Source organism: Choloepus didactylus, chromosome 13 (assembly GCF_015220235.1).
Source record: "Choloepus didactylus isolate mChoDid1 chromosome 13, mChoDid1.pri, whole genome shotgun sequence".
Lineage (NCBI taxonomy): Eukaryota > Metazoa > Chordata > Mammalia > Pilosa > Megalonychidae > Choloepus > Choloepus didactylus.
This window is the reverse complement of record NC_051319.1, coordinates 93,245,889-93,263,157: the sequence shown is the minus strand read 5'-3', so window position 1 is coordinate 93,263,157 and position 17,269 is coordinate 93,245,889. Positions and strand designations below refer to the sequence as shown.

The following is a 17,269-nucleotide window of genomic DNA, read 5'->3' as shown; positions in this document are numbered from 1 at the left end:
TCAAAAAATGAAATGAATGAATGAATGAATGAATGAAACCGTTCTCAGCAGAGTGGAGGAATTTCTGTTTCTCTAAAACTGTAAGAATGTTCCCTTATTTCAGTTGGCATCTTGTCTTCTGTTCAGGCCTAATGCAAGAAGCTCTGGGCAAGGCCAGGCCAGGACTTGGCAGGCAGCTGCCACTGGGAGCCAGTGGCCATTTTGATTTTCAGTCAAAGAGCTCAGTAAAGACAGATAATTCTTGATTTGGGGGACCATGTGTCCCCAGTGGTGGGCTCACAGGATGAGTGGTTCCTCTTTCTCTGGGGCTCAGTATCCCCAAACTGAAATGCGGCTTTTGGCCCAAATGTTATTAAAAAGAACATTTTATTACTCTATTAAAATTAAACTTTTACTTGTAGTTCTGAACAGTCTGTAGACAGTATGGCTTTATTTGTAGACACTCATTTCCAAGTTAGTGAAACAAAATGCTGAGTTTACACAATAGGAAGGCTAGGTTTGAAGAATCAAATCAGATGTTGAAATTGACAAGAAGTGAAATTTGAAGTGTGAAAAAATGACATATGTTGCATGTCAATAGAAAAGTGGCCCAGGGCAGTGAGAAGAAGTTCTGGAGCTAATTTTATTTATTTATTTATTTTATTAAATTCAGTTTTATTGAAATACATTCACACACCATACAATCATCCATGATATACAATCCGCTGTCCACAGTATGATAACATAGTTATGCCTTCATCACCACAATCTGTCTCTGAACATTTTCCTTACATCAGAAAGAACCAGAACAAGAATAAAAAATAAAAGTGAAAAAAGAACACCCAAATCATCCCCCCATCCCACCCCATTTGTCCTTTAGTTTTTATCACCATTCCTCCACTCATCCATACACTAGATAAAGGGGGTGTGATCCACAAGGTCTTCACAATCACACTGTCACCCCTTGTAATCTACATTATTGTATAATTGTCTTCAGGAGTCCAGACTGCTGGGTTGGAGTTTGGTAGTTTCAGGTATTTACTTCTAGCTATTCCAATACATTAAAGCCTAAGAGATGTTATCTATAAAGTGCATAAGAATGTCCACTAGAGTGACCTCTCAACTCCATTTGGAATCTCTCAGCCACTGAAACTATTTCGTCTCATTTTGCATCCCCGTTTTGGTCAAGAAGATACTCTCAGTCCCATGATGCTGGGTCCACATTCATCCCCGGGATTCATACTCCACATTGCCAGGGAGATTTACACCCCTGGGAGTCGAGTCCCTTGTAGGGGGGAGGGCAGCGAGTTCACCTGTCGAGATGGCTCAGTTAGAGAGAGAGAGGGCCACATCTGAGCAACAAAGAGGTACTCAGGGGGAGACTCTTAGGCACCATTACATACAACTTTAGACTCTAGTTCTGGAGCTTATTGATTGGCTGCTATCTTCCAGTGGACTTCACAGAACCTGAGATCGATTTGGCCAGGTGAACTGATACAAGAACAACCATCAAGTCATGATCTTCCCTCCCTGGGACCTGATTCTGATTTGCAATGCTGCCTTTATGCAAAATACCAGAAATGAATTGGCTTTTATAAAGTGGATTTATTAATTCACAAATTTACAGTTTTAAGGCCATAAAATAATCCAGACTAAGGAAGCAACAGATGATACCTTGTCTGGAAAACCTCTGTTAGCTGGGAAGGCAAGTGACTGATGTCTGTTGATCCTGGGTTGTGTTCCAGCTCTCCTCTCAGCTCCTGTGCATTCTGGGTTCTTTCTCCCAAGACTTTTCAAAATGGCATTCTCCAAAATGTCTCTGGGTCTCAGCTTCTTCAGCTCCTGCGCATCTAAGTGTCAGGGTCCTCTTTTAGCTTCTCTGGAGTAAACTCTGGGCTAGCATCTCCAAACATCCCAAGCATCTCCAAGTGTGTCAGCTCTTAGCTTCTCTCCAAAATGTCCCTTTCAGCTGCTCAGCTGCTTCCTGTTTGTGAGCTCTTTTATAGGATCCCAGTGATTAAATCGAGGCCCACCCTGAATGGGTGGGGCCCATATCTCCATGGAAATAATTTAATCAAATGTTTTGCCTACAGTTGATTGAGTCACATATCCATGGAAACACTCAAGGAAAAGATTCCAACCTAATCAACACTAATGCATCTGCCTCTACAAGATTGCATTAAAGAATATGGCTTTGGGGGCACATCATATATCCAAATTGGCACAGACCTGTAAATAGCAGCTTCTGCGATGGCTGGAATGGGGTACTGAAAACAGTATGATGGGTTCACTCATCATCTTTCATTCATCCAACACCATCATTCTTTCATCAAATAAATGTGAATGACATATTGAATATATATTTCAGTGAATAAAATTTCCTCTTGGAGCTTAAGTCTAGAGGGGTAGGTGCACAAAACAGGAATCAACCAAATGTGGTTTTGAGTATAAACTAATGTAAGTGCTTGGAAGGAAAGCCACAAGTTCTGGGATGGAGAATAATGGGTGAGAGGGACCAAGGTACTTACTGTGCAACCTGATGCTAATTAATTCACCTCTCTCAGCCACATCCTCTTCATCTGCAAAATTCAGATCATAAAACCACATGGCTGTGGGAGTTCACAAGGATAATATGCAATGTGCTAGATGCAGACTCTGGCATATGTGAGGTTCACAATAAATATGGGTTCTAACTGCTGATGGTGACATTACCCACATGGAGGTGAACAAGGAAAAGATGTATTTTCTCTCCCATGTCTCAGAGTTTCCTTCAAATCTTTGTTTGTTTGTTTGTTTGTTTTTTCTGACTTCCAGTTCCAAGGAGGGTTTTGGGTCAGTGGAGAAGGTCGTGCTGCTCACATTTCTCTCCATAGTTATCCTGATGGCCATCTTGGGGAACCTGCTGGTGATGGTGGCCGTGTGCCGGGACAGGCAGCTCAGGTGAGTGGCGTGAAGAAACCTGGATGGCGTGCTGGGCTGTCTCAGGAGAGCTGGGGTCTGGACAGTTCCGTTATACTTTATAATTAAAAAAGAAAAAAAAATGCATGAAAACTGTTCTGGGAAAATAGAACAGTGGAAAATGGATCATGTAATTCTAACATAACCTTTTTTAGTACTTTAGTATATTTCCATCTTGCCTTTTTTCCTTGTCCCTTTTTTTTTTTTTTTTTTAGAAAATACTGTCATTGCTGCATATACAACTGTTAGGAGCATATCTAAACTAAGCTCCCTACAATATCAATGGTTCAGAGAAGGGGTGGCTGATCCAGGATTTAAATCTGGATCTTCTGCTTTCCACTTTACCTGTCCCAACCCTGGCTGCAATTAAAATCACCTGAAGAACTTTTAAACATTGCTAATAAAGTAAATGATTAGGGCTTGCAGATGACAGCATATCTGCTGTGGAAAACACTTTGGCACTTCCTTATAAAGATAAGTATAGAGTTACCATATCACTTAGCAATCCCTCTTCTAGACAAATGCCGAAAATAATTGAAAGCAGGAACTCAAACAGAATTTTGCCACTGTTGTTCATAGTGGCCTTATTCATAATTGCCAAAAGATGGAAGCAATTCAAGTGTCCATCCTCTGATGAATGGATAAACAAAAGGTGGTATATATGCACAATGGAATATTGTTTAGCCTTAAAAATGAATGAAGTTCTGATACATGAGACAGCATGGATGAACTTTGAAGACAACATGTTGAGTGAAATAAGCCAGACACAAAAGGACAAATACTGTATGATTTCACCGATATGAAATACTTAGAATAAGCAAAGTCATAGTCAGAAAGTAGAATACAGGTTTCCGTGGGGTGATGTGTAGGGGTAGGGATTGGGGTGTTAAGGCTTGATTGTTACAGAGTTTCTGGTTGAGGTGATGAAAAAGTTTGGTAATGGATTGTGATGCAGTTAACACCACTGAATTATATATTTGGTTAAAAGGGGAAACTGTAGGTTGTCTATATGGTAACAGAATAAAAGCTAAAAAAAAAAAAAAGAAATCCATGGAACTGCACTACATAAACAGTGAGCCCTAAGTTAAACCATGGATTTTAATAGTAAAATTATAAAAATATGCTATCTATTGTAGCACATGTTCCACACCAATGCAGGGTGTCGGTGGTGGGGTGGTGGTATAGGAATCGTGTGTTTTGATGCATGATTGTTCTGTAGAATAAAAATTTTAAAACAAACAAACATAAGACTGTGCTACACCAACAGTGAACTCTAAGGTAAACTATGGAGTATAGTTAATAATATGATTATAATAATATTGTTTCATCATTTGTAACAAATATATCATGCTAATGCAAAGTGTTAATAATAGGGAAAAACTGGGTAGGGTAATGGGGGGATGAGTATACGGAAACTATTTTCTGCAGGCTTTTTGCATAAACTCCTGAGTTCTCTATTAGAAAAAATAAAAATAAAAGTAAATTACTAATGTATGGTATAAGTAAGACCCATGCATTATTTGGAACACATTTATACTAAAAAATATTTTTTCATTTATCTAAAATCCAAGTTTAACTGGGTGTCCGTATTTTATCTGGATGTTGTTCTCTCAGGGTTTCTGAACTCACTGATCTGGGGTGAGGCCTGAGCATCCGTAGTTATAAAAATTCACCAGGCGATTCTAGTGTGCAGCTGGGAGTGAGAAACACCATGCCAAAAAAGGGGGATAAAAGTTGTAGTTCCTGACTTCATCTTCTGCCTTCCTCTCTAAGGAAGACAGGCGCTGATCAAATGATGATGCAAATAATGTAATTCTGACAAGAGTCACAAATGTCAGGACCCAGTAGTCACTGTAAGAGTCTACAGTGGCAGAATTTGCCCACTGTTTGTGAGCGGAGCATCTTAGAAGGGTTCCCTGAGAATGATCGAATAGAGGACAGAGGACAGATAAAGGCCTATGGGCTGGAGCTCAGTGCACAGGGGCTTTTGGCGTAAGGCAGGTCTGAAGTCAGCAGAGGCGGGACCACACAGGGCCTTGTTGACATACTACCAAAGGGGAAATTGAATCTCGTTAGAATGCATTACACATCTGACTTTTCTTTCATTTTCCTCTCTCCCTTCTTTCCTTCTTTCTTTGCTTTCCTTTTCTCCTCTTTCTTCTCTTCCTCCTTCTTTCCCTCTCCCCACTGCAACACCATCCCCCTTATACTTTTTCACTCACAGGAAAATAAAAACAAATTATTTCATTGTCTCTCTCGCCTTTGCGGATCTGCTGGTTTCGGTGCTGGTAATGCCCTTTGGTGCCATTGAGCTGATTCAAGACATCTGGATTTATGGGGAGATGTTTTGCCTCGTCCGGACATCTCTAGACGTCCTGCTCACAACCGCTTCGATTTTTCACTTGTGCTGCATTTCCCTGGATAGGTAAGGATAGAGCATCCTGTACTGTAGAGCTCCACACTAGAGACAATGACCAGATCAACATTGTACAGTGTCTTCCTTTCTTCCCTAATTAAAGAAATGAATCTCAGAGAGGCACATTTGGACATTCGCTATTTGTTCACTCTCTGACCTTTGCAGAGGGTCCCTTTTAGTCAGGCACTTTCTGAAGCACTGCAGATCTAGAGATTAATAAGATGTAGAACCTGCCTTCAGGAAGCTTACAGTCTGGACAGATACAGGTACCAGCAGTCAAGTTTGCCACTGAGCTCTCCATCTTATACTGATGGTATGGACAAACTTCTGAGGGATCCCAATGGCAAGAAAGAGTATACCTGCCTGGTGGGCAGCAGGAGCAATTTGGAATGACAGTGCCTTATGTTTGAACATGATCTTTACCTGAAAATGCATCTATATCATAATGTCATGCGTGTGTCATGTGTGTATAGTTATGCACACGTGATTGTGGGAGATTATTTTCCAGAAAGCTAAAGATGATTGTAAAATTCTCAAAAATTGTTTGTGTTTTGGACCCGGGTCTAACATTTCACTCCTGTTGAATAATTTTGTTATTTTTCTTCACATTTGACTTCAGGAGACCTAATGATTTCCATCTTTATCTCATTTTTACTAGGTTGGAGCTCTGTGTTTATCAATTATATCAGCACTTCTCATTTTCCTATTCCTGCTCAGTTGTATTCAGTAATGAAGGCAGAATGCAATCTAAAAGTCAGATGATTACACCAATACTTGCTGCCATCCATGCAGTCCTGTCTTAGAGGTTCATTCCCAAAAGAAAGTGTGGGATGCAAAGAAACATGCTATCAACATTACCAGAGGAAATCTTTTACTGCCTCTTGAGCAGTGTAACAGACCCAATTTTTCCTCCAGTCTTGGGACAGGTCGCTGTTTCTTTAGTTGAGAAGTAGAAAAAATTATTTGACTGAAATTAGGGATCATGGTATATCTGAAATATGCTCATTTAAACATTAAAATCATAGTTTACCCAGATAGTTACTCATACTGAGGGAGGATGAAGGGACCAAAACCAGCTGGGGAAAAAGATTCAATTTCTGTCTCTTTCATGGGACACCTGCTCATTGATTGGAATGGCAGGCTTAAGGGGCTCCTCTATTGAAATTGTGCACCATCACCCCCTCTTTGGCTCTGCCAAGAACATATATAGTTGAATGTGCTTAAATTAAGTGCATGTATAACAACAACATTCTTCTATATATTTAGAGATAGTGACACTGGTCAAACTGAACTGTTGGCTGGCAGCCATCCCAATGTGTCATAGTTTGAAATTTGTGTTTATTAGCTCATTTACAACAATCTAAATTCAGTATATGAAAGGCCTTTTAAGACTGGCAGTGTATGCTCTATGGAAATTCACGTTACAGAAAATGAAATGTAAAGAAGCAGAAAATATGTCATTCCAAGGAGCCTGCATGTGATCATTTCCAGATCGAGTGGTGAAACTTGAAGTATTATAGGATTTTGGTGAAGGCAAAACTGGGTTGATCAGGGCAGCTGGAGGTAACCTTGAAGTCTGGCCAAAGCAGAGGGAGAAAATGAGCCAGGTAGGGAGTGAGGAATGGGAGAAAGTGGAGAATCATCTTTCTAGTGTGGAGAGTTTGCTCTCGGCAGCCCTGAGAAATGTTCTGGAGGTTTTCTAGGCAAGATTGGCTTCAGAGTTCCAGATTTATGCTCATATTCACTTAAAAGCATGAAATTTGCTCTGAATAGGACAGAGTTGTCATGAAACAGTATGGGTTGGTCATTAAGAACTGTCTCATTTAGAATAGATTTGGGTTCAGATCCTAGCTCTGCCACTTTTTAGCTCTGACAATGGCAATAAGTTACTTAACCTTTCTAAGCCTCAGTTTTTTCGTCTCTGAAAATCCTATTTTATATAGAATTGAAGTTAGGATGAAATTAGATAATCCAGGTAAGCATAACATTGGCCCAGCTTGGCACAGCGCTGAGTGTTAGTGGATGGTGTTTGTTTCAATTTTCTTAAAACTATCCATTAATTGCATAATCTTTCTCTCCAAATTTGGAACTCTTTCCTGTTGAATGCTCCAGCAGATGCACCAGCCAGAAACCAGATGGCCTTTCTGAATGCTGGTCTTGTCTTTTCTCTACCTCTAAATAATGGCAAGTCCTCTGGATCTTCTTCCCAAACAGATCCTAGTCTGTCCATTTCTTTCCATCTCTGTCATCCTAGTCCACACTAATCTTTTGCATAAATCACTGTAACAGCTTCCTAGTTGTTCTCCCCAAATCTATTGTATACCCCTTCCAATCCATACGAAAGATCTCATAGCCGTCTTTTTTTTAATTCATTTTATTGAGATAATTCACATACCATGCAGTCATACAAAACAAATCTTACATTCGATTATTCACAGTACCATTACATAGTTGTACGTTCATCACCAAAATCAATCCCTGACACCTTCATTATCACACACACACAAATAACAAGAATAATAATTAAAGTGAAAAAGAGCAATTAAAGTAAAAAAGAACATTGGGTGCCTTTGTTTGTTTGTTTGTTGGTTTTCTTCCCCCATTTTTTCTACTCATCCATCCATAAACTAGACAAAGGGGAGTGTGGTCCTTATGGCTTTCCCAATCCCATTGTCACCCCTCATAAGTCATAGCCATCTTTTAAAAACGCAGCTCTGATCCTGCTGCTTCTTTGCTTAAAACCCTCCCATGGCTGTGGATTGCACTGAGATGCAAGAGTAGATTCCTTGGCCTGTGGGATTTTGCATCATCTGTTTCCTGTCCATGTCCAGCCTCACCTCATGCCCCTCTTGCCAGGCTCCCTCCGTAGGCTCTGTCTGCATGACCTTCTTTCTGTTTCTCCAATGCCCTGTCCTCAGCCTGCTTGGGACCTTGGCCTCTAGATCCTTTGACCCCTCCTCTCCTGCCTGGCCTTCCTGGGAGAAGCCCAATCTTACCTGTAGAACTTAGTGCAATTGTGAATAAAATCAGTGGTGCAATTTCTTGTTGAATGTCTCTCTCTCCCACAATGAAAACAGCAACATTCTAGAGGGGAGACGAACAGTTCGCCAGGATTTACATAATTTCTCATTTAGGTATGCGGTAACACATTAAACTGATGGTGTGTTCAGCACATTTTCATTTTCAGCAGTGTTAAGATATCCTGCCAATAATTCCATTTCCTTCTCTGATAGTGGATATCAAAATCTCTGATGCCGTAAGTCTGATGGACTCAGATTATTTTGTTTGGTTTTGTTTTCCTTCTGAGAGCCTGGGAAACTTGCCACTTGTTTCCAGCTGTCCCTGTCCCAAGAGTGATACTCTCACTAGGCTGAAAGACCCACCCGGAACACTGGGGACAGTGTCTTAGCCTGCAGGGGTATGCTTTTGTTTATCAGCTAGTTTCTGTTTTTGCTGTGGCCCTTCTGAGAACTGGGCTGGACTAGGCTTGGTGAAAGCACACACAGAGAGTGTCCTCAGAGGTGTGACTTCATGGCTGACGGGCTGATGACCTGGCAAGACCCCGTGCTCCTCCCTGGGGCTGCAGTGAGTCTGCTGGGATGACTGATAAAGGGCGGTGCTTCTAAGCAAGAATGCTCTCTTTGATTTCTAATTTCCCCCAGATTGCAGACCCCTGGATCAAAGCAAAATGAAACTCTCCTTTAATATTATAAAATGCTTCTCGCCAACTACCATTCTTGATCCACTGTGCTTCTTAGTGCTTTGAGAACTGATTCTGTTAATGAGAGTTTATTGTCTCATTAAAAATAATTTTCAAAGCGTAATGAAAATACATGCATCATATAGTATGGATCATGAAAGCTTTACAGTACAATTGGGTTTTTTTCTAATTTAAAGTAAAGGTCTGTGGTGCATGAAAACCACCAGGTGCCTAAAATGGAGTACTAATTTAAAGAATGGAATATAATGCAGCCTTTAAAAACCATGAGTAATAGCTATATATATTGTACTAAAAAGATATCACTGATGAAATAAGTGGGGAAAAAACAGCAAGTTTCAGAGTTTAATGTTCAGTTTAACTCCACTTTGAAAAATGAATGTGTAGGTATATGATCTGGATTACATCAGTAACGGAGGGGGAGATATAAATGAATTTGCATCAGACCATCAATGGTGTGTACATGAGGGTGGTAGTGAATTGGACGGTCAGTTGATTTGAGGTTGGGGCCTTCATTTTTACTTTTTAAAAAAGTTGAAATTTTTAGTAAATTCACAGCAGTAAAATCCATATCATGAGGGGATAGGGTCACTGAAGTTTGGGGAGGGCTCTTCGCTTTTACTAATTACTCAAAACTTTTCAGAAGAAGAGTTCTCGTAGGTGATGCCACCCCAATTCCCCGCCTCCTTTTTTCTTTTAGCATTTTTAAACCATAATTTTAAAAATTTAAATTTTAAGAAATAGAAGTTCTGAACTTCATTTTTGCCCCAACTAGAATTTAGCACTTCTCAAATGTAACTGAATCATAATACTTAGCTGAAAGTGCCCCTGGGACAGCATATGCATCTGGTTGCTGAGAACATTCTGAATTCAGTGCTAGGAGTTCCCTCTGAGGTCGGAGCAAGGCAGGGGCTCTGTGGAAATCCCTCTGACCAGTGTGTTCTGCTTTCTCACAAAATGCCTTTGATTCTCCACCAAGGGCATCCTCCATCTCTTTTCTGCGGAGTCTTCCTCCTGCAAATGTTCACGTTCAACTTCTATCTCCACTCTGATTGCCCTATGCCAGTTCACAGCCCTGTGTTTTATCTATTGCAGCAACCTCTTTTCTAGTCATCATAATTTTGTAAATTATAGCAGTAATACTGATCATTGTAGAAAAAATTCCATCAGTTTCCAAGTATAGCTTAAAAATGTCCCTCATTCCTCCTCTCCAATTCCATAGCTGCATCCCCTTGAGGTAGCCACTGTAAATAGTACATCCCTGCAAATATTTTATATACAGTAAGCACACTTGTGTTTTACCAAATGGATTTATAGTTTAAATAAGCCTTTGAAGAGGGCTTTCCCCGTATGTATCCCAATGAATTGCCTGAGTGTAGTGTTTTGATCAACTTGCTTATTAGATGATTGATATATTATTGAGGTCTCTTTCAGCTGCAGTGACAGAAATAAATTGGTTCAATTAATGGAAAGTCTGGCTCAGACATGGCTCTGTGCAAGGTTTGAACAACAATATCTAGTCTCTCTGTCTCATTCTCCCCCTCCATTTTGTTTCTGTCTTGACTTCTCTTTCTCTGTGTCAATGTCTCTGTCTCTGTTTCCCTCTCTCTGTGTCTGTTCCTCTCTTCATATCTGTCCCTCTTTGTCCCCTTCCCTTTGCCTCTCCACTCTGGTTTCTTGTTGGATTCTCAAGCTGGGTTGTTCTACCAAGAAAGAAAAGTAGTCATGGGCAATATAAGTCTTAATCTGTCCTCATGAGTCCATCAGGAGAGAAATCTAAATGCTATTTCTCATGAAAGAACTTGGATTGACTTTTCTTAAGTCAAACACTCACCTCTTGACCACTTACTGTGGACTGAGGACAAGGTGCCTGGCAGCCTTACCAGAAGCACACAGCCTAAGAGAATGGCATTTCTCACTGGGAAGAGGGGTACTGGGCGGACAAGAAAAACAGATGTCAACTTTTAGGCTGACTGAAGGGCCCAGAGGTCTCTTGATGGAGCATGCATAAGACAGAGGTGTGTCATCCCCAAGCTTTTTCTATTTTAAACAAGACATCCCTAGATCCTTCCACTGGCTTCATGTCATATGTTTCAGATTTTTAGCCATTCTGTTTCATTTCTCTGAACATTCTCTACTTTGTCCTGTATTTTGCATCATATGTAATCCCTTCTTAAAAATCAATTTCTCTTTAATGAGGATACTATTCTCTATAGCATTGCAAAATTTTCTCTTTGCTTTGTCTAAATGAATTATCATTGTTCCTCTTGGCAGATTGGTAAGTTGATATGTTGTACCCACAAAGACTTCCAACAGTTTCTCAGTTACCGATTTTTTTTTTTAAACAAATTTGTTTGTAAAACATACATTTCTGACTCAAAGTTTGCATATTTTATCCTGTGCTGGAGATCTGTGACTGCAGGATAACTCAATTTTGTAATATTCAAACAAAAAGTATCTGTCATTTTGAACTTGTTTCACACAATTACATTTGTTTTCCCAATAGGATTGAAATGAATTTCTGCAAGGAGAGTATACTATAACTTTTCCCTCCATATATAATACTCTTTGAGGGCAGGTCCATGCTTTGTACATAATAGTAACATTTGAAGAGTTGTATTTCATGCCAGAGGTTATAAACTGTTATTTTTCTATTCCTTTCATCAAATATTTACTGAGTACTTACTAACTGCCAGGAGCTGTTCTTGGCACTGGAAATATGGTGGTGAACAATCAGCAAAGGTCCTGACTCCCAGAGTTTTTAGTCTGAGAATACGGATACTAAATAGGCAATTACAGTAAAATTGGTGACTGTTGAAATAGAGTAAGGAGAAGTCACAGGAGCTGTTGGAGGGCATGGTCTCCAAAGCAGGGGAAGTAATGGTTAAAGCTCAGATCTGCAGATGTTGTGACTGTCAGTAGGGGAAGGGGTGGGGGCAGAGGCATGGGGAGAGATGGTCATGCAAAGTCCCAGAGGTTTTTCAGTGACTTCTTATGAACTTCAGGCTAAATTCCCAGATTGGTATTCAATGTTTTTCCCAATGTGTCCTCAGATTCTTTTTTTCCTTCTTCAGCTCCCACCAGTAAGCAATCTGTTATCAGTTCCTGAAAAGGATGTTCTTCCTCATAAGTCCACGTTGCTACATGTGCCTCGATTTCCTTTTCTTTTCCTGGTCAGCGCCCACCCTTCTTCAGTATTCAGCTGTTTCACCTTTTCCACAAAGACTGTCTGGGCTCTATTCCCCAAGAAGATGAGTTGTTTCCTCCTCTGTGCTCCCGTAAAACTTTGAATATACACATAGCGGTTATCACTTGTCTTAGCAATGGGTTTGTCTTTCCCACCCAAGATTAAAAGTTCTTTGAGAGTCGGCTTTCATCTCACCCATTCTTGTATTCCTATCTCAGGCACATGCTAGATGCTCCCTGCAGGTTTGACTCTTTGATTCTCTGAGTTGTGACTTGTGTTTGTTTGATATGACTTTGGTTAGTTTCTCTATTGTCTTAGAACTCTCAATATAGCAAGTAGTTAAGAATATGGCTTGTGGTGCTAGAATGCTTGTATAAATCCCAGCTTGACCGGATATCAATTGTGTGATCATGGGGAAGTTACTTATTTTCTGGGTTTTGTCTTCTCATCTGTAAACTAGTATTAATAATAATACCCTTCCCTTGGGGTTTGAGGGGAATCAATAACTGAATGCATGTAAAGTACATGAACTAGTGAATGGCACTTAGTAAGCATCCAATAAATGTTAGCCACAAGTATTATTCCATTATTATTTTCCTTTTCAAATGCTAATTCCAAGTGACTGGGGTGGGTGCCTTCCCAGGCACTGGTAGTTTTTTTCTTCCTGCCTCATAGTTGCATGTCCTTTAATGTTAGTCCCTTAGCTGCCCAGCCCTGAGTATTTCTTTTCTCTCCTTTGGGGAGCACATCCATTCTTGTGGCTTCATCTGCACCTCTCTTCTTGTCTCTCCTGCAATCTTGTCCCATCCTGAGATCCAAGGTCCTGTCTCTACTTGCCTGCTCAAAGTTGTTTCTTAAGCATCTTTCTGTTCTCTCATACCCATTAATGCCCAAAGTGGAAATTTCCATCCTAAACTAATATGCTCTTCCACTTTGTGCCTCAAAGGTACATCTGTTCTTTTAGTCATTTAAACACAATTCTTTGAGGTCCTCTTTTACTTGTCTTCCATAACCATCTGGTTGCCATGTCCTATCTATATTTTCCTAAGTATCTTTCAAATCCTTATTCCTCTCTACTCCTTTATCCCATCTCATTTCTAGATTATTGAAGTAGAGTAGTAATTATTATTCTTGTATTATTCCTGTACTATTCCTTTAAATATGTCTTTTGTGTGTGTGTCCTCAGTTCAGAAAACTCTAGGGCACTTCTTACTCACCTTTCTCTTCCTAGAAAGGGCTGCTGTTGTCTGATCATGCCCTACTCACAAGCATTACCAGGGGTTTATGTCCAAGTTCTACCATATCTTGACTGTGTGATCTTGGGCAAGTGGATTAAACTCTCTGAGCCTCAATTTCTTCATATTTAAATAAGAATGTTGAGAACTGCCTTGCAGAGATGGTGTAAGAAATAGATATAATATAGAATGCACTTCCTATCACATAGTGTGCTCTCAAAATATGGGTAGTAGAATAGTAGCTTTGGCAGTAGAGAAGAAAGTGAACAATTACAATACCTTTAGAGAAATGCTATGTTACGGATATATACAAGGCATTGTAAGAAACCAAGGAAGAGCTGGGGATCCTATCACTGCTTTTCAGAACCACAGAGACTTTCCAAAGGATGTGATCCTTGAGCTCAGTCTGGAAGGGTGAGTGAGACAGTCAGCCAGTGTCTGTTGGCAGATTGATCACTTTCTACCTGTTATAAAGTATACCTTGGACACAAATGTGCCCAATATGCCCGAGCCAAGTTCTCAGATGATGTATTTGGCAGGTTATCCATTTTTCCTTAGTCTATAATAATAATAATAATAAAAAGAAACACACCTTTCCAGATAGCTGATAGACCCCTTCTTACACGGCTCCTTATCGTGAAGGTGCAGAAGAATATTTAACAGAGATCAACATAGTAAATGTTAAAGCTTCACATTGCAAGTGGGATTACGGATCCTGCGAAGGCCTGATCTGATGTCCTCCAGACTCCTGACAGAAAGGAGTCTTCTCTTCCTGGAACCCAATGTTCTGCCTGTGCTCTTGGCTGTATTCTCAGCCTCCCTTCCTGCCCCTGGCTTCTGGAGAATGTCTCTGCTGGGGTCTTCCTCCTTCATGCTTCAGGTGACTGGCAGCTTGCAAAAGCCCTAGGGAACCACAGAGAAAAGACCTTTAGTCCTTGCTTGAAGCTACTGCTGCTCTTCTCTCTTCTCTACCTCCTCAAAGGGAGATCAGAGGAATTAAAATATAACAAAACCAACTACAGAAAGTCTCTTCATCCAGAGCTCAGCTGCAAAACTTAGCTAGATCACCTCCTGGATGGTGACCACTATTCAACTGGAGAACCCCCACAATCACCACAGACTGTATATTACCTGTTTACTGCTGTTCTGGCTAGCCATTGTCACATAGCATCTACCCCAAAACTTAATGGTTTAAACAACAATTTATTATTATTAGATCTCAGAATTTTGTGCATCAGGAATTTGTGCTTGGCTGAATCCCTTGATGTGAATGCCAGCTGGGGGCTTGTCTGGTCTGGAGGGTGCAAGGCAGTTCACACCCATGCCTGGCACTATAGCGGGGACAGCTGGAAGGCTGGGCTCAGCTGGGCATCTTTCCTGTCCATGTGGTCACTAACTCTTAGAAGTTAGGCCAGTCAGTCTATTGGTCAAAGCAGACACAGGCAGCCCAGATTCAAGGGAAGGTACAGACAGTGCACCTCTGATGGGAGGAGTGTTGAAGAATTTATGGCCATGTTTAATACATCACAGCCACACACCCTACAAAAACTCAGATGTAATTAATCCTGCATTTTACACATCAGAAAACAGGGACACAAAGAGCTCAAGTGATTTGTCCAGGGTCAGAGGAGAAATCCATGAAAGAGGTGGACCTGGAAGTTGCTGCTTTTCTTGCTAAAGGCAAAGTGTTCCAATTCAAATGTTTACTGACTCAGTGGAGCTTTTTGTTCCCTTAGTCATAAGTTTTGAAGATCATTAGCTTGTTGCCTTAAGCTATACAATACCATACAATGGGTTGGCTTAAACAATGGGAATGTATTGGCCCATGTTTTGAGGCTAGGAGAAGTCCAAAACTGAAGTGTCAGCAAGGTGATGCTTTCTCCCTAAGTCTGTAACATTCTGGAGCTGGCTGCCAAGGATCCTTAGGTCCTTGGCTTTTCTGTCACATGGCAATTACATGGCAACATCCATTCCTTTCCCTTCCAGGGTCCACTGACTTCCAGCTTCTTCTCCTCTATGTGGCTTTCTCTTCTTAAAGCAACTGGTAACAGGATTAAGGCCCAACCTCATTCAGTTAGGTCAGATAACATCTTCAAAAGGTCCTATTTACAGTGGGTTCACACTCACAGGAATGGGTTAAGAACATGGAGTTTTTTTTGTTCCGCCCACCCCTGGGGTACATAATTCAGTTTACCACACTTGTGCTTTATGAATTAGGAATTGTGAAAAAATGTCTGTAGTGGAAAGTTTTCTCATTTCCATTCACATGTGGAATGTGATTTACATTCACATATGTCTGTCTTGGAAGGCAGCTTCTACTTCGCCAGTCTCCTGTGATAGACATTTCTTTTCTCAGTTGAACTTGACTAGCGATTTGGTCCCAGAGTTCAGCCAAGGAGGTGCTGCCTTCAGCCATCTCAGGGAGGCAGTTGGGCCTGGGTTAAGTCTGTGAAGGATTGTACAAATAGTCAACTCTGCTCCAGGGAGCCAATGTGATCTCAGTGTTTCCATCCACCTTTGGGACCAACTCATTGACCTTTTGTTTCTTGGAATCAATGAGTAGGAGAAATGTTGAACCAATGGACTTCTATTTTATTTCTTAAATAATTTAGAGACCTGGGTCCCAAAATATATTTAAATCAGTTTATAATGATGTGTACAAAACAAATATTAATATCTTTTTAATCAGAGGGAATGATAGTAAAAATAATAACTGCTATTTACTAAGCTTTGTCAGGAATTTCCTAAAATTTAATCATATTGTTTCATCAACTCTCACAGCAAATCGGTGAGCTAGTTATAATTATCCCCACTTTACAGATGAAGAAACTGGATCTTGGGGAGCTTAAGAAACTGACCCAGGACCACAGAGTTTGTAAATGGATAACTCAGGAACAGTTGGTACCCAGGTGTGAATACATAAAGTTGACTGCTAAGATCTCCTCCAATTCTGAAAGTCAGTTCTCATTGCTTCCTCTGCCTTCCCCTTGGTTGGGAAGGCAGGAAGTGAGGAGGTAGAATTTTCTTAATTGCAGGAGGAGCAGGGGAAGGGTTTAGCATGGAGCTTAAAATACACAGCTCTCATCTAAGAGTTGTCAAAGTAAATTGTGTCCCCAGAGACATTTAAAAGCAATTTGATCACATATTTATACATGGTGGCAGTTGGGAAAGCTGGTGGCTGGTCTACCAAACGGGATTTTAATGGAGTTTTATGAGCAATAATTTGAAATGTTTTGCATAAGAAATTACTTTGTAAATGCCCTTGCCACATCTTAGTTAATCCTGGCCATCTGGAACCACACTTGTCATTTGGGCATTTATTTAACCACTTTTGTAAAAGTTTTCTATTTAAAAAAAGAATGGGAATTGTTCCATGGAAGGCTAGAAAGCAGCCTAAATGAATTGTAGCATCTAGATTACACTTCCTCTTCCACCACCCTTGGCCCAATTAAAAGACACTGGAGAAAGCCTTACCATTTTCCAGCTCTAGATATGGCCTTTCACATCCTTGTAAAAATTTGTCTCTTCACTGACATTCTCATATTGTTCCTTCATTTTTTTCCTGATATTCTTGAGTTCTCTCTGTGTTTTCCTTTATTTCCTTGAGCAATACCTAGGGTCATTTTTTTGAAAGTCTTTTTCTGGTCTTCTTTGTTGATAGTTTCTGGATTTTTATCTTGTTCCTTAGGATGGGCTGTTTTCCTATTTCTTTGTCTTGTAACCTTTATTGTCACAATGGACACCTTAATACTTTAAGGTTTTAACACTGGGATTTT

The 17,269-nt window shown here is 40.4% G+C and overlaps 1 protein-coding gene across 4 annotated transcripts in view; it reads left to right on the top strand.

The window, feature by feature from the left end:
* Window positions 1-17,269, top strand: part of HTR4 (5-hydroxytryptamine receptor 4) — a 159,800-nt gene that overhangs the window by 95,914 nt on the left and 46,617 nt on the right. For all 4 annotated transcript variants that reach the window (XM_037802071.1, XM_037802075.1, XM_037802072.1 and 1 more), the window contains exons 3-4: window positions 2,794-2,919; window positions 5,162-5,362. In XM_037802071.1, coding sequence (XP_037657999.1) covers window positions 2,794-2,919; window positions 5,162-5,362 — 327 coding nt within the window. The remainder of the gene's footprint in view (window positions 1-2,793; window positions 2,920-5,161; window positions 5,363-17,269) is intronic.